General features: G+C 46.7%; 1 protein-coding gene across 1 annotated transcript in view; it reads right to left on the reverse strand.

Annotated features, from left to right (window-relative positions):
* Window positions 1-22,192, reverse strand: part of ADCY1 (adenylate cyclase 1) — a 252,600-nt gene that overhangs the window by 26,267 nt on the left and 204,141 nt on the right. The window contains exons 15-18 of the mRNA XM_023544192.2: window positions 13,499-13,615; window positions 5,457-5,603; window positions 4,688-4,786; window positions 1,368-1,482 (exon numbers count right to left, since the gene is read on the reverse strand). Coding sequence (XP_023399960.2) covers window positions 1,368-1,482; window positions 4,688-4,786; window positions 5,457-5,603; window positions 13,499-13,615 — 478 coding nt within the window. The remainder of the gene's footprint in view (window positions 1-1,367; window positions 1,483-4,687; window positions 4,787-5,456; window positions 5,604-13,498; window positions 13,616-22,192) is intronic.

Genomic DNA, 22,192 nt, shown 5'->3' on the forward strand with positions numbered 1-22,192 from the left:
AGTGCTTGGCCCACCAGGGCAGGTGGAGGGTCAGAGACCACAGAGAAACTCCAAGGGGCCCTCTTCTGAGACTGGTAGGAAAGTTTCTGGCTCTGCCAACCAGACACCAGCCCCACAGGGACAAGGCTGAGTCAGAGCCAGCCCGCCTTCTGCTGGAAGGGCTGGGAGGGATCCTCGTCCAGGGCACGCCCCTCCACCCCATGTCCTGCACCTCCTGGGCTCCTTGGGGGAACAGTGTTCAAGGATCCTACTTTCCCCCGAAAGTAGGCCCTGGGCGGTGCAAACGGTTAACGCACCTGGCTGATAACTGAAAGTTTAGAGGTTTGAGTCTATCAAGAGGTACCCTGGAAGGAAATCCTGTTGATCTACTTTCAAATAATCAGCCACTGAAAACCCCGTGGGGCACAGTTCTACTCTGACACACATGGGGTCACCATGAGTCGGAGTCAACTCCACTGCAACTGGTACTGGATTACTTTGGCTGAGGCCCTGCTGGGTCTTCTCTAGTCACGTCAATTCATCTGCTGGGGGCAGCTCGGCGCTGGAAGTGGGGCACTGCAGGCACTGTCGCCAGGTGGCATCACCCTCCAAAGAGGAGTCACACAGGCCGAAGGCAGGTCAGGGCCAGGAGCAGGCCTGAGGATGTGAGAACTCTAAACACTCTGGAATGGATCAACTTCTACCAGCCTGAGCTCTCTAACACGCCTCTCGGTGTTTTGTGTCCTTTTAAGGCCACGAGGTGTTCGAATTCTAAAACAGGGAAGAAGTAACACTTAACCTCTAGTTTAATTACATCTTAGACTAGCAGGGATTTTTCTGGTAAACTTTCTGCATTCTAGAAAAAAAGTGAATTTATAAAGTTTGATAAACTACAGATAAAATTTTGTAAAACCTAGAAAGGAACTTGAACATTGGATAGTTTCCCCCCTTATTCTGCAGGGAGGGAAGAGAGCCCGGGGAAGACACACACCGTGACCTGAGTCCACACAGCTACCCCTCCCGCTGCTAGGCCTCCTCCAGGCCACCCCATCACCTCAGCGCCAGGGTTGCCTGTGCCTGCAGACAGGGAAAGGACCATTTTCCTCCAGCCAAGGTGGAATCAGGGGTGCATCTGAAGTGTCTGAGACAACCTGGAGATTTCTAACGCGTCTCACGGTGCTGAAGGATCTTCGCTTACACGCTGGGTTTTATAGGCCAGTCTGAGGTTCTGTGGCCCTGTTGCTATGTCCACACTTTCTGATGGGCACCGCCCTTCTGTGGGGCCAGGAACCCTGTCTTGCCCTGCTCCTAGGGGACCTACCAGGAGCCTGTAAGCTACGACCTGGAGGTGCAGAGAGGACACGGAATAGGTTAGAGCCATATCTTACCCACACGGAGGACAAAGTCATTGTATGACTGATAGTTGATTTCATCCAGTACGTCAAACATCTCGATGGCAAAGTCCGCAAGTACACTAAGGTGGGAGGTGATGGACTTCTCAGCCTGGGTGGGAGCAAATGGGGTTATGAGATTTGGGCTAGACTGGCCCTGGGCAGTTTTCATCCACTGGGGATGGCTTCTTACCATCCCCCGGGAAGTCCCAGAGTGCATTATACACCCACTCTACAGGTGGGGAGCTACAGAAGGGGCAGAGCTGGACTCACTCTGAGGGCGGCCCTTGCCACCTTACGCAGGGCCCCTCTTCGGGGCGCAGTGGAGCAGCCAGGGCAGACAGAAGAGCGGACAAGTAGGCTCAAACCCTGCTCCAGGCGTGCACAGTGGGAACACACACAGGGGGTAGGGAACATCCGGGAAGAGCAGCCCTCATGCTGAGATCTGTCTTTACTGGGGGGAGGAGGCATTAAAAGTCCTTCTGAAGGGTCACACCTAGAGAGTTTTCCTTTTAAAAATAATGTCAAGGTTTTCTAGTTTTTCTTCTCCAGGGAAGTTTTACAAGTCCTCAAAGTCAGGAACGAAAGCATTTTCAGCCAGTTTCTTATATGGGACTCAGGAAGCGCTCTCTCTGGGAGATGCTTTAGGGGCTGCTGGGGGTGGGCATGGGGTAGGGGCTGAGACAGAGCCCAATAAGCACTTCTCTGCCTGTCCCATATCTGAAACAGGAGCCCAGCCACACATAGAGGCTGGGGGCGGTAGAGGGTGACCATGTTCTGAGCGCCACCCTAGAGGGGGGCCTGCTCCACTGTGAGCCCTGTGTCCACGCCACCCTCAGGGCTTCTCCCTTGCTAAGGCTGCAGGAGAGAGCAAGAAGGATCTGGGAAGGAACAGTGAGGGCAGGGGGCAGCGACAGTGTGGTAGACTCTGGACTAAGGCTGAAAATGTGGTTATAACTGTGCACGTGGATGTGAATGGCCAGGTTACAGAAAACCCACCAAGACTTCAGTCAGGGCCCTTCACCTTCCAGGCAGTGTTGGAGTCTCTGCCCTGGCCTGAGCAACAGATCCCCCTCCTTGCTCAGTCTGGCTGGCCACCCTCCCCTGGGCCACTGCAGATTGGGAGTAGCACAGACCAGCCTCCCTTCACACAGGGCCTGCAGTGGTTCAGGCTGACCAGGGCTAGGGGTATTTCCTTCTTCTCTTCTTGTTTTCACGGTGACATCCCCACTGGGAGCCAGTGTTACCTGCACCCAGAGTGAGGGAGACCATGAGAGAAAGTGCATGCGGGGCAGGCACAGGGCATCCTATAGCACTGCATATGAGCTCAGCTGCATGAGAAATGCTAATTTCGCCTTCATTCACACTTCTGCCTCCAGTATCAGAATAGAGCAAGCTGGGGAATGCACAGCACCTGCCTGCGAAGCCAGCGCCCAGTCCTGGCTGTTTGCGGTGCAGAGGCTATCTTGCCTCTGTGGCCAGGCATGGCTCTACTCTGCTCCCTCTGGCCCACGCGGATGGGGCATGAGGACGGTAGACGCTCCCCACAGTCATGCATGAGAGCATGGTCCTAAACCACATGGCCCTTTGCTCCAGGACACTACCTGTGCTTTTCCTCTTTCCTTTTCCTCAAAGCTAACCACAACATGCTTCTTAAGGAAAATTCACTGGAAGATCCTTTCTCCTCTGGCGCCTCAGGACGAACCAATGAATGGCCTTGTCCTGGTGACTCCTATGAATTCACTGCTCCAGGGTGGTCCTGTTGTCTGCATGAGGTCTCCTGGGGGACCACCGACTCGTGGTCATTGCATGTGTAATCTGTTATGCACGGTGAGGTCACTAAGGTGGCCCTAAACTCCTTATGACTGATGTCCTCACCAGAAAAGGGGAAGAGGCACACAGAGAGGAGGCCACATAAAGACAAGGCAGAGACTACAGTGATGCTGTCACAAGCTCAGGACTGCCTGGGGCCACCGGAAGCTGAAGAGGCAGTGGGGGATTCTCCCCTAGAGCCTTTGGAGTATGGCCCTGCCGACATCCTGAATTTGGACTCCTGGCCTCTAAAACTGTGAGAGAGTGAACATCTATTGTTTTAGTTCCCCAGTCTGTGGCAGTCTGTTACAGCGGCCCTGTTACAGTTTGTTATAGGCGACCAATTGCTATTGCAGTAATCTTCAGGTCCCTGCAGGCTTTGCTGCAGCTGTGCTGGGACCTGGAGCCTGATGATGGCTGGGCCCTGGGCCTGGACTGCTACCAGGCCCCGCCCACCCCTCCTGCCTCCTGGACGACCTGCACTGAGCCTCACGGGATGGCTCCATGAACCATGTCACACCCCTCCAGGAGGCTCTCACCTGGCACATTTTCGGGACTCTCAGGGTTTGCACACTCCCTCCAAACATGCACACAGCCCCCCACCTTTGGGGTGGGGTATCCGTCTGTCCCAGAGCCCATAATCTACACTGCACATGGTAGATGGCCTGGTGTCACTTGGAAGCCAGGTATGAGGATAAGCTGTCATTTGAGGAAGGGCAGATGCAGCGTTTCACCCAGAGCTAGCTGGAACTGGACCTGGAGCGTAAAGCCCCGCGAGAGGCGGGCAATGCTTGTTCCCTTCCCATTTGTCTCGTACAGCAAAGCCCTACACGGAACACACCCACTCAGGATTTGTTAAGGGGATCTTACTACTCCATGACCGGCATGAAAGAGGCTGGAAGAGACACGACTCCCCTCTGGGAGGGAGGCCACCGTCCGCACAGCTCGCCTGTTCCCAGGGCCAACCCCAGAGCTGCCAGGAGCCAGGTGCTGTGCTGTTGCAAGCAGTGCCTAGGCTGGCAACCGTGTGCAAAGGATGAAGGCCGCTGGGGGAGTGCAGGGGCAGGGCCGGGGGCTAGCAGTCAGTGTGACTGGAGACAGATGCTCTCAGGTACCTCTGTGGTGCTCCCTGTTGTCCTCCTCTGCCCTCCTCACCCAACCAAACTGCCAGGTAGGGGGTACACTACAGAAACCCACACAGTACTGAACTCAGACTGGTCATGCCGGAAGGACACTTGACATATGAATAGCGAAGAGCCTTGACTGGGGATTGGGGGCAGGGGCTCAAGGAAGCTCCCTATGACCTTCCCCTGGGCTTCATTTCCATAGGAGGCTATCTGGAGAGAGTCCCCTGGGGGAACAGTCTGCAAGTGGCCCCCCTAACCCGATCCAGGGTGCAGGCCCAGGCCCAGGCCCAGGGAGAGGTGGGGTAAAGGGTCCTCACTGTCACAGGGCAGCTTGTGGGGGAGAAGGGACTAACCATCCAGGCACTTGTACACACTTACCTTGGCCCCCGCCGTGGGTGCCAGCCCCACAGCCGCCATGTATGTGCTCCCGATGGTCTTTATCTTCTCTAGGTCCTTATAAAAGTCTTTCTCCATGAGCTTTGTTTAAAACATAAAACTGTTCAACATTACATAACATTTTAGACAAGTCACCACAGTTCTCAGCCACTATGAGCAACAACAGAGGGACAAGCACATCCTGAAAAGCAATCTTCCTCCTCTGTTTTGGGATACTGGATGAGTTTAGGGACTGAACGGAAATACATAGGTCTGGGGGGTTTGAAAGAGGAAGCAAGGAGGCAGCCCTGCCTTTCACAGCTGCACTCAGGATCCTTCAGGGAAAATCTGCAGCTGCCACGCCTGTAGCCAGGGCTGACAAAGCCCGCGGCACCCCATGGGAGGGCCCTGGAAATGCCTGGCCACCTACCCATAGTTGGGGCCCCAGGACAGTCCCTAGCCCAGGTGGGATCACTGAGAGGGAAATCGGCACCCAGCCGCGAGCTCAGTGCCTGGTGTCTCCCTCCCACATCCTAAGGCAAATTACGCACTGCTTTTTCTCATCTGTCACAGGTAATGTGGAATCTCAGGGCAGAGGGTGGACTTCCCTGGGATGTATTTTCCTCCCAATCCCACCTAGACAGCGTGTAAGGTATTGCTAGACAAGTACAAGATTTCATTAGGTAAAGGAACACCTACTTAACCTACACAGCACCAACAGACAGGCCACTCGGAAGCATGGAGGTTTACGACAAAGGAACGTGAACATTACCTCATCAAAGTCGGCGATAATCTCGTTCAGGAGGCGCAGACACTCCACCCCCATGTTGTTGCCATCCAGCTCAATGTAGAAGTCATTGAAGTTGGGGATGGAAGCGAACATGACACCCACTTGTGAGTATGACTGGTAATAGAGGTCCTGGAGAAGCCAAACAAAGAGTAAGCACCGTCAGCATCCGCACGCATGAGAGCCAGCTCGGCAACGGAGGGCTGGGGTGGCACCACTTGTCACCGAGTTGCAGGGCACGGGACCCTTCACCATGCTCTCTCACTGGCACTATCTCACGTTACTGCAGGGGGTGTTACAGTCCCATTTTATAGTAAGGAAAGGGCTCAGAGAGGTTCTACAACTTGCTCCAGGCTACAGAGCCAACAAGTATGGGACTCAACTCAGATGTGACCACAAAGTCTGGCTACTGCTTAGTGAGGCAGGCAAGTGACAGTGGGGAGAGAAGTGATTTCAGAAAAGCGATGTGCTCTTCTGAAGCACAGCTGAATTAAATATTGAGGCTGAGAAACAGTTAAGGTCAAAGCAACCTGAACTTTGGGATTTCACTTGAGTCTTTAGTACCTAAAAGAGGATCTAAATCTTTTTGCTTTTGAATCCTTTTTTTTAAAATAATTTTTATTGTGCTTTAAGTGAAAGTTTAAAAATCAAGTCAGTCTCTCACACAAAAACCCATATACACCTTGCTACACACTCCCAATTACTCCCTCCCTAATGACACAACCTGCTCTCTCCTTCCACTCCCTCTTTTCGTGTCCTTTTCGCTAGCTTCTAACCCCCTCCACCCTCTCATCGTCCCTCCAGGCAGGAGATGCCAACATAGTCTCAAGTGTCCACCTGATCCAAGAAGCTCACTCCTCACCAGCATCACCCTCCAACCCATTGTCCAGTCCAATCCATGTCTGAAGAGTTGGCTTTGGGAATGCTTCCTGTCCCGGGCCAACAGAAGGTCTGGGGGCCATGACCACCGGGGTTCTTCCAGTCTCAGTCAGACCATTAAGTCTGGTCTTTTGAGAATTTGGGGTCTGCATCCCACTGCTCTCCCGCTCCCTCAGGGGTTCTCTGTTGTGTTCCCTGTCAGGGCAGTCATCTGTTGTGGCTGTGAAGTGTCTATTAATATCTTTTGCCCATTTTTAAATTGGGTTATTTGGTTTTCTGCAGTTGAGTTTTTGCAGTATCATGTAAATTTTAGAGATCAGGTGCTGATTAGAAATGTCATAGCTAAAAACTTTTTCCCAGTCTGTAGGTAGTCTTTTTACTCTTTTGGTGAAGTGTTTGGATGAGCATTTAAGTGTTTGATTTTTAGGCGCTCCCAGTTATCTAGTTTTTCTTCTACGTTCTTTATGTTTTCTATACTGTTTATGCCATGTATTAGGGCTCCTAAAGTTGTCCCTGTTTTTTCTTCCATGATCTTTATCGTCTTAGATTTTATATTTAGGTCTTTGATCCATTTTGAGTTAGTTTTTGTGCACGGAGTGAGGTATGGGTCTTGTTTCTTTTTTTTGCAGATGGATATCCAGTTATGCCAGCACCATTTGTTAAAAAGACTGTCTTTTCCCCATTTAACTGTTTTGGGGCCTTTGTCAAATATCAACTGCTCATATGTGGATGGATTTATGTCTGGATTCTCAATTCTGTTCCATTGGTCTACGTATCTGTTGTTCTACAAGTACCAGGCTGTTTTGACTACTGTGGTGGTATAATAGGTTCTAAAATCAGGTAAAGTAAGGCCTCCCACTTTGTTCTTCTTTTTCAGTAATGCCTTATTTATCCAGGGCCTCTTTCCCTTCCATATGAAATTGGTGATTTGTTTCTCCATCTCATTAAAGAATGTTCTTGGGATTTGGATCAGAATTGCATTAAATGTATAGATAGCTTTTGGTAGAATAGACATTTTTACAACGGTAAGTCTTCCTATCCATGAGCAAGGTATGTTCTTCCACTTATATAAGTCTCTTGGTTTCTCTCAGAAGTGTACTGTAGTTTTCTTTGTATAAGTCTTTTACATCTCTGGTAAGATTTATTCCTAAGTATTTTGTCTTCTTGGGGGCTACTGTCAATGACATTGATTTGGTGATTTCCTCTTTGACGTTCTTTTTGTTGGTGTAGAGGAATCCAAGTGATTTTTGTATGTTTATCTTGTACCCTGATACTCTGCTGAACTCTTCTATTAGTTTCAGTAGTTTTCTGGAGGATTCCTTAGGGTTTTCTATGTATAAGATCAAGTCATCTGCAAGTACAGATACTTTTACTTCTTCCTTGCCAATCTGGATGCCCTTTATTTATCTAGCTTAATTGCTCTCGCTAGGACTTCCAGCACAATGTTGAACAAGAGTGGTGATAAAGGGCATCCTTGTCTAGTTCCTGATCTCAATGGGGATGTTTTCAGGCTCTCTCCATTTAGGGTGATGCTGGCTGTTGGCTTTGTATAAATGCCCTTTATCATGTTGAGAAATTTTCCTTCTATTCCTATTTTGCTGAGAGTTTTTATCATGAATGAGTGTTGGACTTTGTCAAATGCCTTTTCTGCATCAATTGATAAAATCATGTGATTCTTCTCTTTTGTTTTATTTATGTGGTGGATTACATTAATTGTTTTTCTAATGTTGAACCATCCCTGCATACCTGATATGAATCACACTTGGTCATGGTGAATTATTTTTTTGATATGATGTTGAATTCTATTGGCTAGAATTTTGTTGAGGATTTTTGCATCTACATTCATGAGGGATATAGGTCTATAATTTTCTTTTCTTGTGGTGTCTTTACCTGGTTTTGGTATCAGGGATATGGTGGCTTCATAGAATGAGTTTGGTAGTATTCCCTCCTTTTCTATCCTCTGAAATACCTTTAGTAGTAGTGGTGTTAACTCTTCTCTGAAAGTTTGGTAGAACTCTGCAGTGAAGCCGTCCGGACCAGGGCTTTTTTTTTGTTGGGAGATTTTTTGATTACCTTTTCAATCTCTTCTTTTGTTATGGTTCTATTTAGTTGTTCCATCTCTGTGTGTGTCAGTTTAGGTAGGTAGTATGTTTCTCGGAATTCATCCATTTCTTCTAGGTTTTCAAATTTGTTTGAGTATAGTTTTTCATAGTAACTGAGTTTTCTGGGTTCTGATATGATTCTTTTAATTTCAGTTGGGTCTGTTGTAATATCGCCATCTCATTTCTTATTCGGGTTATTTGCTTCCTCTCCTGTTTTCCTTTTGTCAGTTTGGCCAATGGTTTATCAATTTTGTTGAGTTTTTAAGAAAACCAGCTTTTGGTCTTGTTAATTCTTTCAATTGTTTTTCTGTTTTCTATTTCATTTAGTTCAGCTCTAATTTTTATTATTTGTTTTCTTCTGGTGCCTGTGGGATTCTTTTGTTGCTCTCTTTCTTTTCGTTCAAGTTGTAGGGATAGTTCTTATGGTCAGAGACCATAAGGCCATAAAAGTGGAAATCAATAGCAGGAAAAGAAATCAAACTCTTGGAAACTGAACAATACCATGTTCAAAAAAGACTGGATTATAGAAGACATTAAGGAGAGAGGAAACCCTGGTGGCGTAGTGGTTAAGTGCTACAGCTGCTAACCTAAGGGTCGGCAGTTCAAATCCGCCAGGCGCTCCTTGGAAACTCTATGGGGCAGTTCTACTCTGTCCTATAGGGTTGCTGTGAGTCAGAAATCGACTCGATGGCACTGCGTTTGGTTTTGGTTTATGGTCAGAGAAGATGCTTTGTAATATTTCAATGTTTTGGATTCTGCTAAGGCTTGCTTTATGACCTAATATGTGGTCTATTCTAGGGAATGTACCATGTGCACTAGAAAAGAAAGTATACTTGGTTGCTGTTGGTTGGAGTATTCTGCATATGTCTACGAGGTCAAGTTGGTTGATTGTGGCATTTAGATCTGCCGTGTCTTTACTGAGCTTCTTTCTGGATGTCCTGTCTTTCACCGAAAAGTAGTGTGTTGAAGTCTCCTACTATTATTGTGGAGGTGTCTATCTCACTTTTCAATGCTGATAGAGTTTGTTTTATGTATCTTGCAGCCCTGTCACTGGGTGCATAAATATTTAATATGCTTATATCTTCTTGGTGTATTGTGCCTTTAATCATTATAGAGCGTCCTTGCTTATCCTTTCTGAAGCATTTAACTTTAAAGTCTATTTTGTCAGAAATTAATATTGCCACTCTTGCTCTTTTTTGATTGTTTTTTGCTTGATATATATATATATATATATATTTTGAGTTTTTGTTTGTGTCTCTAAGTCTAAGGTATGTCTCTTCTAGGCAGCATATAAATGGATCTTGTTTTTTAATCCATTCTGCCACTCTCTGTCTCTTTATTGGTGCATTTAGTCCATTTACATTCAGGGTAATTATGGATAGGTATGAATTTAGTGCTATCATTTTGATGTCTTTTTTTGTGTGTTGACAGTTTCTTTTTCCCACTTGATTTTATTGCTAAGTAGATTTTCTTTATACACTGTCCTTTCCTCATATTTGTTGCTGTTGATTTTGTTTCTGCTGAGTCTGTATTTTTCCCTGGTATTTTATTTTGATGAGTAGGATAGTTTGTCTCCTTTGTGGTTACCTTATTACTTACCCCTATTTTTCAAAGCTTAAAACTAACTTTTATTTCTTTGTACCGCTGTATCTTCCTCTCCATATGGAAGATGTATGATTACATTTCTTAGTTCCTCTGCATTATTTTAATGTTGTCTTCTTTTATATAATAACATTGCCGTTACCCTGTGTTGGGTTTTTTTTTTTCTTTTTTTAAATCTTGCTTTGTTTTTTTGGATTTCCCTTTCTGGATTGACTTCTGGTTGCTCTGCCCAGTGTTCTAGTCTTGGGTTGATACCTGATATTATTGATTTTCTAACCAAAGAACTCCCTTTAGTATTTCTTGTAGTTTTGGTTTGGTTTTTTACAAATTCTTTCAAGTTGTGTTTATCTGGAAATGTCTTAATTTCACCTTCACATTTAAGAGACAGTTTTGGTGGATATATGACTCTTGGCAGGCAATTTTTTCCTTCAATTTTTTAAATATGTCATCCCATTGCCCTCTTGCCTGCATGGTTTCTGCTGAGTAGTCCAACCTTATTCTCATTGGCTCTCCTTTGTAGGCGACTTTTCTTTTATACCTCGCTGCTCTTATAATTGTCTCTTTATCTTTGGTTTTGGCAAGCTTGATTATAATATGTCTTGGTCACTTTCTTTTAAGATCTACCTTATGTGGAATTCGATGGGCATCTTGGATAGATACCTTCTCATCTTTCACAGTATCAGGGAAGTTTTCTGCCAGCAAATCTTCAACAATTTTCTCTGTATTTTCTGTTATCCCTCCCTGTTCTGGTACCCCAATCACTCGCAGATTATTTCTCTTGATAGAGTACCACATGATTCTTAAGGTTTCTTCATTTTTTAAAATTCTTTTACCTGATTTTTCTTCAAATATATTAGTGCCAAGTGATTTATCTTCGAGTTCAGAAATTCTAGCTTCTACTTGCTCAATTCTGCTCCTCTGACTTTCTATTGAGTTATCTAATTCTGTAATTTTCTTGTTAATCTTCTGAATTTCTGAATGCTGTCTGTCTATGGATTTTTCCAGCTTAGCAAACTTTTCATTATGTTTCTGAATAATCTTTCTAATTTCTTCAGTTGCTTTATCTGTGTGCTCTTTGGCTTGTTCTGTGTATTGCCTTATTTCCTTCCTGATGTCTTGAAGAGTTCTGTATACTAAACTTTTGTATTCTGCATCTGGTAATTCCAGGAATGCACTTTCATCTAAAAGATCCCTGGATTCTTTGTTTTGAGAGCCTGTTGAGGTGATCATGGCCTGTTTCTTTATGTGACTTGATATTGACTGTGTTCTCCGAGCAATCTATAAGTGATCATATTAGTTTATGCTTGCTTACTGTGTCGTAGCTGCTTGCTTTGTTTTGTTTTGGTATACCCCTATGGGTTGCTTGAGTGAGCTAGCTTGATTATTTTCACCTTTGGAGCTCTGGTATACTGTCCCCAGCTGGCTAGAGCTCTGGTATACTGTCCCCAGCTGGCTAGAGCTGTTATCAGGTATATCAGTCTAGGAGTCCATTCAGTTTTCTTGTAAGAATTCAGCGCAGGCTTCCAGGGAGCTGATATCAAGTGTGTGGTACAGGCTCTGTCCTACAGTCTTAGAGGGGTAGGGGTGATTGGTGTATATACTGGAACCTGATTGCAGCAGGGGCTCACGCTCTGAACAAGGCAGGGGGCTGAGAATCGACCCCCAAGTGTCTCTGAGGAAAACGCATTTCTGTTCTCTAGAGCGTGCTGGTGGGTGGGTTCTGCAGAGGGACCATGGGCACCCAAAGTTTTTGTTGTAAGGACTGGGAGGTACCAGTTATCTTTGGACCCCTGTCACGTGTGGCTGGGTGACCTGAGTGGAGCTAACAGCCCTTAGGTCCCTGCTGTGGGTAGGTGAGGACCTTGTTTAAGGGGCAAAGCAATGTCAAACGTCAAACACCTACCTCTCCACCGCGCAGCTGAAATGGTTGGAGTTTGCCAAAAATGGCCTATTCTCCTGAAATAGGCCCACACAGGTCCATGCAGAAGGGAAAGATGCACAAGGTCCATGGACAGTTTATGCCTGGACAGGTGCCGCTTCTGTCCTGAGCTCCCCCAGTTAATGGAGCTGGCAAATTATCTTTTCCCCCCAGTTGCAAATTTTTTCGTTCCCTAAGGCTGGGAGGACGGCTCTAGGTGATCACCAGGGTCTATCTCAGGCCTAGGGATTCAGCTGCTGAAGCCGGCTTGGGGGTGGGAGGGGGGTGCGGTAAAATATAGGCAAGTACTTAGTTTTTGCCGAGAGCGCCCTTCTCCTCAGGTTCCGGAGGTGTGAGTGGGCTGTGTGGCTGGCTGCTTCTCCCTGAGGAAACTGCATTCCCCTCAGGTTCCGGAGGTGTGAGTGGGCTGTGTGGCTGGCTGCTTCTCCCTGAGGAAACTGCAGCCAAATGCTAGTACTAGTCCGTTGCCACCGCCGCTGCTCTGGGAATGGTGCCTGAGGGCTTCCCGCGATTCAGGTCTGGTAACTCCTCTCCGCTTCTCAATGGCCTCTTCCTCCCTCTGCCCCTCAGTTCATTGCCTAAGCTTGCCTTTGATGCTCAGGGCTCCCAGCTTGTCACAAATATACTCGTTTCACTTGTTTTTTGGGGGTCTTTGTTGTAAAGAGGGCTTGACAGAAGCGTCTGTCTATTCTGCCATCTTGGCTCTCCCTCTGAATCATCATTTTTAAGCATCTTTGTGCTATAGTGTAGTCACAGGTCTTCATCGCAGCAACTGAAGGCTACTATACCAACCACCAGGAGATGAAAATGAATACACATATGCTTAAACCGATGTGCAGACACCCTGGTGGTATAGTGGTTAAGTGCTACGGCTGCTAACCAAAGGGTCGGCAGTTCAAATCTGTCAAGCGCTCCTTGGAAACTGTATGGGGCAGTTCTACTCTTTCCTATAGGGTTGCTATGAGTCAGAATCAACTCGACGGCACTGGGTTTGGTTTTTTGGTTTTAAACCGATATGCAAGCAAATCACTCCACAGTCTGGCAATTCTATTGTTTAAGGCACACTTTTTCTGAAAATTATCTACAAAGAAGAGTAACTCCAATCAACATTTTCAGGCTTTGAAATAAAGTGGTTTTTCTCCCCACATGGCTGTGGTTTCTCAAAGCCCATTTCCTCTCTCAGGGGATGATGAATGCCACTTTCTGTCCCATGTGATGAAAGGAATTCCACAGTTCTGCCAACCTTACCTCCTGGGAGTGTCTTCCTCACCCAGCCCAGCCCTGTCCTTCTGGACTGGCAAAGCGGGCAAGGAGGGGTTGGGGACGCACTCAACCAGGGGCAACTGAGGGTTCACAGAGGCAGCCGGCATTGCAATTTGTGGCCGAGGGAAATGGCGTGAGAGTAAGTGTATGTTGGCCCTCCACTGCAGCTCTGCCATCTCCCAGCTAATGAGCACTTTGGGGTACTCCTGCTCTTGCGGGCAAGGGCTGGGACCAGAGCTCACCATGTTTCTGGGATTTGACATGAGGAAGTGCTGGGCCACATGGGCTGGTAAGAGGTTGAAGAGGATCCTCTTGTTGTCCAGTTTGACCTTCTCCATGTCATCACGCTCCTCTTCTGCCTGAGATGGAACATGACCCTTGGTTAGTCCCACAGAAGCCTCATCTGCCGACCCCCCACCCCGCTTCATCCAGACCCTTCAAACTCAACTCCAAGGGCAGGACAGTCCATGCCAGGCTGCTCTCTCTCCCCTCGCCAGACAGAGCACTGAAATCAAGCAACAGGGGCCAAAAGGCCCATGGATTTTTAGACAAGACACCACCCCGACCAGTGGAACTCTCAAAGCACAGACAAGCGCTTCACCACCATCCTCAGGGTCTGCCCCACACCTCTTTCTTGGAGGTGCGTTCCCTGCTACCCAGGCCAGGCCACCCCTCGGGGCAGCTGGGGCTGTCCTCTGCCTTCCCCCACATGCTGGAAGTTAGGTGGGCTGGACACCTCCCTAAGGCACCTCATTTCCTCCAGAACACCCTCTTCCTCCTCTGCTAGGAGCTCACTTCTCTCTGGGACAGCAGATGAGTGGAAAGGCAAGAGGGCCTTGGAGAGGGCAGATGCAGGCCCAAAGGAGGTCAGCAGAGGGCTGACTCTCAGCATCAGGGTAAGGAGGTTCGGGGGGCTGCCAGGCTGGGGTGGCAGCCATGCAGAGGCAGGAGTGGAGGCTGCAGGCCCGGCATGGCAGCATGGTGGCTGTATGGTCACGCAGAGATTAATAAACCAAGCAGGGATGACCCCTACCTCCTCAGCCACCCTGAGGGCCCAAGAGGCTATGGACAAGTGCTGACTGCAGCAGCTGGCTGGGCACAAGTGCTCAGAGACAGGAGCTTCCGTGTTTACTGTATGTTAGTGCTCCTGCCTTAGCACGTGGCATAGGCCCAACCCAGACAAGGAACGTGGCCTGGATGCTGCTGTGCTGAGCCTGGGGGAGAGCTCGGAATGTGTTCCAGCATGAACCAAGCACCAAGCTCGGCAGCAATAAAAACAGCGCAATGACGCCCCGGCCTATGTCCCAGCTCTGCCACATAGGGGCTGGGGACACAAGAGGAATATGCAGCCTCTGTGCTTCAGTGTTCTCATTGTAACCAGGCACAAAACAACCAGTTTTAGAGGCACCATTCATAGGGTTGGGGAAGGGTGTGCTGCCTAGAAGCCTCAGCAAGGGTAACCTACTTTTGTATTATTATTATTACTGATGAAATGGCCAATTACCCACTGCTAGGTTTCACATACGAAAGCAAGAAGCTGAGATTACTAAAGACAGACAGAAACCACCAGTTTCCTGTGGAGTCGACTCCAACTCATGGAGACTCCCTGTGTGTCAGAGCAAAACTGCACTCCATAGCGTTCTCAATGGCTGAGTTTTCACAAGTAAATCATCAGGCCTTTCTTCTGAGGCGTCTCTCAGCCTCAACCACAAGGATGCTGGCTTGAGAACAGCTGCGGCCACAAGGGGACAGTGAGACCAGGCCAGGAAGGGCCTGAGCCTCATGCCCCCAGACACATTCTCCTGGATGTTTTCTGGGAAAGCAAGGCTGATGAGTTAGTGCCACAGTTGTTTTTATCCTGCTCCTTATAAGAGGGTGGACAGTCAGCAGATGAGGAGACAGAAAGACGCCCAGGGGCTGCACCATCCAGTGTTGGCTAGACCTGCCTCCCACATGGTCTGGAGCCAGCTCTGCCAAATCCTGCAGGTAGGCAGTGGCACCACTACGGGGGTGCAGACCACATTGGGTGACGATGTCAGAGCGGGTGACAACAAAATGACTTGTCTATAAAATTTTTGTGTAATGTTTCAGCAGAAATTTATTATTTTTTATAAAAATATCCCTGTAGTTATAGCAAAAAACATTTTTCTTACATAAGTCCAGCTTACATGTATTAATATACCTACAAGGCTAAAGCTCTATGCTAATTTACTTTTTGAACCTTCTAATGCGTTCCAGTCAGGGCTGTCATTATTACCCGATTACCATGACATTTTGAATAATGTGGTTTCGTCTGCATGTGCTACAAGCACACACTGTTGTTTTCATTGCTGCTGGTGCGTTTATAGTTGCTGATTTTGTCAAATTTTTTGGTGTTTTATCTACAATATTGTGGCAATTAGTATTTTAACCTATATTAATAACTTTTTTGAAAATGAAGTATTACTTAAAGGAAAAGAAGGAGTGACACGCAGGAATTATAATTTATGAATAACATTAGTACAAAAAAATATTACTAAGGATTCTGTATGGTCTAGTACGGGAGGAGGTCCATGGGATGGTGACACCACCCCTAGCGACACCCCTGCAGTCAGGACCAGTGTCAGAAAGAAAAAGTCACAGCGTGGAGCAGGGAGTGCATCTCCACGATGGGGTCTGTGTTTCACGTTGAGCGTTGAGTGTGGCCACGGTGTTGACACTTCCCCACATCTACTTCTTACTCTGGGTGTGGTTAAAACATCTGGAAGCCACTGGTTTTTCAGAACACATTCCTGTCAATAATAACAGACTGAACGCACACCTCTCCATAAAACACACACCTATGATCGTGTTAAGGAGCGCTGGTGGCACAACAGGTAAGCGCTTGGCTGCTAAATGAAAGGTTAGAGGTTCAAACCTGCTCATTGCTCTGCAGGAGAAAAGACCTAGCGATCTGCTCCTGTAAAGATTTCCACCTAGGAACCTCTATGAGCAGTTCTGCTTTGTCTTACAGGGTTGCTCTGAGTGGGAATTGACTTGACAGCACACCACACGAACGTGTTGATACATTATGTATAACGTACGCAGAAGAAAAAATCTAAAGGGTGAGATAAAGGGAATAAATCACATTTCAAAAATAATAACTTTTATGGCAGAACAATTTTGTTTTCTTCAAAATATCATTATTAATGTTAATCTATTTTAGTAAGAGCAATGAAATTGAATACACTTCAATAAAAAAAATTTTGGCTTATCACTTTGTTGATTAAAAGATCTGGTGCCAAGTTCAGTTTATTTCAACACATGAATTGAATGGCTATCAAAGGTGGTTGTCCTTCTTAAATCATCATCTATATATTAACAAGGAGCCCTGGTGGCACAGTGGTTAAGCACTCGGCTGCTAACCAAAAAGTTGGCCGTTCATTCGAACCCACCAGCCACCTGGCAGGAAAGATGTGGCAGTCTGCTTCCGTAAAGATTACAGCCTTGGAAACCCAATGGGGCAGTTCCACTCTGTCCTACGGCGTCACTATGAGTCAGAATCAACTCCACAGCAACGAGTTTTATATATTAACCTAACCACAAATGCAAAGGTTTCTGTTGAAATCTGAGTGGTCAATATCCATTTTCCCGAAGCTAGTTATTCTTACGAACTAATGAAGATCTGCAGTGGTATATTTTTAACAGATGAGGTGAAAATCCACTGAAGTTCTGTGTTTATAAAATTCTTTCCAACCAGCCAGGAAACCCTAAGTATTTTTAAGAAAGAGTTCTTGTGGGCAACTGAACTGACAACAGAATCGCATGGTGGACTCTACCTCACACATCCATTTTCAAAATGTCCCCTCCATGGCACAGTTTCTTGCAAAAGGTACTTCCTTTCTCACTCGCCAAAATTCTCAGAGTCTGTGTGCTTACATTTTAGAAATCATTTACCAGGGGGCATCCTACTTGGCATCTCAGAATAGGTCACAACTTTGGAATACCTACCTTTTGTAAACAGAACAAAACAAACAGAACAAAAAAAAAAAAAAAATGCGTAACCTGACAACTCCCCTGAACTCTGACATTAGATAGTCATTGAAACGCTGTGTGTTATAAATGATGCTGCAGTCATCCTTACAAAGCAGTATGGAGATTTCTGGTTATGCCAATACAATCAGCAAATGCCAAGCCCCAACACCTGTCAGCGGCAACACATCTCCCAAAAGTAAACGGATACATGGTGCTGTCCTCCCTCTGCCTTGGAAGTGACCTCACCTCCCCATCCTGGGAGGGACCCAAGGACATCTGGCTAGATCACATTAAAAAAAAAAAAAAAAAAAAAACTCGTTGCCATCGAGTCGATTCTGACTCATAGCGACCTTATAGGACAGAGCAGAACTGCCCCATAGGGTTTCGAAGGAGCACCTGGTGGATTTGAACTGCCGACCTTTTGGTTAGCAGCCGAACTCTTAAAACACCACGCCACCAGGGTTTCCACTAGATCAGATGGCCACTGCCAATTCTTCTTCAGATATTAGGAATACATGCTTCTTAATTTTCAGATATGAGTCACTATAAACAGAGTTTCTAACATTCTGTCTCAAAACCTCACAGAATCGTCTCCTGTGCCTCCTGGGTGTGCACGCCCCTCTTGGGAGAGCACACCCTGCTCTTAGAACCACTCGTCTGTGGAAAAAGGGAGAGGGCAAGGGATGCATCTAAGCACGCAGAGCACCTACAACAATGGGCCCTGAGCAACAGGTCAGGAGAGCTTAATTTCTAACTTTGGGGCTGAACTGTTTCATGTTTAATTCCTTTAACAACTTATTTTCAATTGAGAATGAGGTGCTGTATAAAAAAGAAGAGTGGTATGGGTCCCAGCTCTGTGAAGTACCACGGGCCCTGCAAAGGGAACAACCTTGAGGTTTGGAGTGTTTTCAGGCATCAGGATACACGTATTGTACATGCCCAGAGTAGCCAGCCCCCTGGTAGCCCCCAGTCCCTCCCAAGCCCTTGTCAAGAGTGCTGAAACATCAGGGTATCTGGCTAGGGGCGGCATCAGACCCCACACCTTTTAGAGCCCCTTCTACCTCCTAACATCCTCCAACTCCATGAATCTACCTGGTGGTTTTCCTTCCCCTCTAAAGAGACATTCCTAATGTTCACCCTTCGTCTGGCTCTTCCACTTTTGGGGACATAGGGCATTATACACATCCACCCCCTTAAGGACATGTGACCGGTGACTGGCCTGGCCAACGCGATGTGGACACAGCAACAGGCATCACTCTGGCACCAGGGCCTTCACTGGCAGCACCCGGCTCTCCAGCCTCTCTCCCTGCTGTGGCAAGTGAGAGCACTCCAGTGCCCACTGGTCGGAGCTCCAAAGGACAAAGTGATGGGGGTGGCCCCCTAGCTAAACTTCAGCGGACAGTAGAGAGAAGAGGGATAAGGCTCTGCTGACTAATACTGCTGACCTTCAGGGTGTTTGTCACTGCAGCATGACCAAGTTGAAGTCCTCAGAATGCCACGCTTTGAGAGGGATTCTAGAGGACAGAACTCTGAGAATCTTCTGGGCTCTTCCCCTACCCTCCAGCCCTTGCAAGTTAGACCCTTACTGTGTACCTGTCTCACTACCTCCACCCACTTTTGCATGCAGCGGTCCCATTTGTGTGCCCCTTGAGGAGGTGTGCAGCCACCGCCCATCTCGCCACATCTGTGCTGGGTCTACACCTTGTACCAACTGGTTCTTCCCTGGCTAGCTTGAAGACTTTCTTGTCAAGGATGAGAATTTCAAGAAGCAGTTCTGGAAGATCACTTTACCCCCAAGGTCATGAATAAATCCAGTCTATGACCTCTCCCTAAGCAGTCATCCCACCTTCTCTCAGGATTTCCTGGAGCTTGGGCACTCACTGCTTTATGAGTTGGCCTCACCCAACCTCAGCACTCTCAAGTGCAGAAAACCTTCCTTATGTCAAATCACAGTCTCCCTGCCCGAACCTCTCACACGCTGTCCCTAGCTCTTTCCTTAGTCTGCTTTGCAGACCAGCTCTGCAAGGCAGGGAGAGCTGGATCCTCACCCTTCCCATGTCTGCCCTCTGAGAGCTGAGTACCCCTGCTCCTTACCTGTGACAGGTTTCTAGACCCTCATTGTCCTGGGTGTCCAGAACTGAACCCTGATGGTCAGCTGGAGAGGGGGTCTATGGCCTCCCTTGGCAGGACATTCACCCCACTATCATGCTGGGAGGTGGTACAAAAATCACAGTGCAAGGGGTTAATGAACTAGAGAGCAAATAAGGAAGATAAAACACATCAAGTCTCTTCAACATCCATCACCCTGGCAGAAGTACTGGGGTAAACAATGGTTAACTGGGAAGGGCATGCTAGTTTCTGAATAATGGAGATTTGATTCCTAAGGGGCTTCTCTAGTAAAAGTATCATGATGGATAAGTATTGGGCAGCTCTTTATTTCTTAGGACAAGGGTCCAATCTAATAAGGTGAAGGCAAGGATTTGCCAGTGAGGTAAAAAGCAAAATGGAGATAATATTTGAAAAGCTATAAAGGATGGCCTGTGAGGAAGGTAAAGTTCTAGAATGTGATGGGTGAGGCTAATCCTGCCCCAGGGAGATATGTGAGGCCACTATCCACCCTATATAGGCAGAAATGGAGGCCAGAAGACAGGATCCAGGCTCTCAAACTAAGCGCCAGCCTCTGCCAAAAGTTCCCTGAGGAGAGCTAAGGCTCTTGTATGACCCCAACCCCCCAAACGTGAATTCATATTTACAAAGCACAAAATGGGGGTATGAGGTCTGACAAGAACTGATCGAGGTCTAGGCTCAAATGTCAGATGACTACACTGAGAGGCACCACTGTCCGTCAGCATCTCCTGCCAGGGTGGGAAGAGCTGCCTTCAGGAAGCTTTCCTCAGCCCTCCTTCCCAGGCTGCATGCACTCACCCACTGGTCTTAGCAGCAATCTGTCCTGCAGTCTTTCAATTCTTTATAGCCCTCTCCACTCCCCACCCTCCCACCCCATGGCAGGATCTGCTTGACTCTTTTCTGAGAGCTGGGAGAAGTTGAAAAGGAGAAGCAGGTACCCACCACCTGGGATCACACTCACAGTGAGAGAGGCCATACTTTTCCCAGACACTGTAAGGATTAAATATCCCATTGAGGGTGCAGATGTGCACTCCCTTGTTCTATACCACTGGCCTGGCAGAGAGGGAGGCTCAAGCCACGCTGCACTGTCACTGACTGCTTTCTTGGTGATATGAAAGCTTCATGTCTCTCTGCTCGCTTCTCTCTTTTGTATCTCAAAAGAGATTGGCTTAAGACACTACCTAATCTTATAGATCTCATTAATATAACTGCCACTAATCCATCTCACTACATCACAGTGATTTACAACACATAGGGAAATCACGTCAGATGAAAAAATGGTAGACAATCACACAATACCGGGAATCATGGTACAGCCAAGTTGACAGGATATTTTTTGGAGACACAATTCAATCCATGACAACATTCTACATTAAAATTATCTTGGATCCTTTCCTAATCCAGGTCTCACCCTTCAGAACAGTTAGTTCTCCATTGCAAATGCATTCATTTGAAGTCTTGAATAATTTCGAGTGAGTGAGGGAGACTCTCGGCTGTGTGTGCAATAACCTGCAGAGTGACAACTCTCACAGGTATACCATCTCCCTCTCACCATTCCTTAAGTTGGCAACCGCAGGTTCATGAGGGGCTAACTGCTGTGGCATTGATGAGAGGGAACCAAACCAGGAGTCAACAGGCTTTGGTTCAAGTGCTGGCTTTGAAATTACACCATTTCTTAACCATCTGAGCCTCAGTGTCCTTGCCTGTTACATGGGGAAAATAATCACGTAGCGGGGGTGAAGAAATTTAAATAACCATGCGAAGTTCTGTTTCTGGCCAAAATAGAATAACAGATTGAATTTACTCTCTTAGAAACAACTAGAAAATCAGACAAAATATATAACACCACAAATTTCAATGTACTGGACATGCAGCAGTGAAAGACAATGACCCCTGAGTGATGAGGAACAAGGGAGATGAGGCCTATGATTGGCCCAGCTTATGTTCAAAGAGTGGCTGGTGGATTCAAACTGCCAACTTTCTGGTTAGCAGCCATAGTTCACTGTAGCTCTTAACCACTGCACTGCCAGGACTCCAGTTAGCCATTAACCCAGTGCCGTCGAGTTGATTCCGACTATGAGTCATTAGCCATTAAAAAATAAAAAAAGTGTAAATAAAAATTATAATGAGATATCATCTCACCCCTGCTAAAATGGTACCAATCAAAACAAAACAAATGAAAAATAGAAAAGAACAAATGCTGGTGAGGATGTGGGGAGATTAGAACCCTTATTCACTGCCAGTGGGAGTGTACAACCAGTATGACGCTTCCTCAAAAAACTAGAAATAGAACTATCTATGATCCAGCAATCCCACTTCTAGGTATATACCCTTGATACCTAAGAGTAAAGACATGGACGGACATATGCACACCTATGTTCATTGAAGCACTTTTCATAATAGTAAAAAGATGGAAAAAACCCAAGTACCTGTCAATGAATGAACAAAAAATGTCATGCATATATACAACAGAATACTACACAGCCATAAAGAATAATGATGAGTTCTCTAAATATAACCTGAGTGAACCCGAAGGGCATTATACTGAGTGAAATAAGTCAATTGCAAAAGGACAAATGTTGTACGATCTCACTTTTATAAGAAGATAGGAATAGGTATATAAACAGAGGCCAATGTTCATTAGTGGTTACCAGAAGTACATGGTAGTGGTGGGGAGAGGTGGACTCACTCTCTAGATAGCAGGCACTTGATTTTTCTTTCTTTCTTTTTTTTTTTGGCCCTAGAAAAGGTAGCACCAAAAGAAAAAAACCATCGCCATGGAGTCAACTCCAACTCATAGCAACCCTATAGGACAG

The sequence above is a fragment of the Loxodonta africana genome, chromosome 8 (genome assembly GCF_030014295.1).
Source record: "Loxodonta africana isolate mLoxAfr1 chromosome 8, mLoxAfr1.hap2, whole genome shotgun sequence".
NCBI lineage: Eukaryota > Metazoa > Chordata > Mammalia > Proboscidea > Elephantidae > Loxodonta > Loxodonta africana.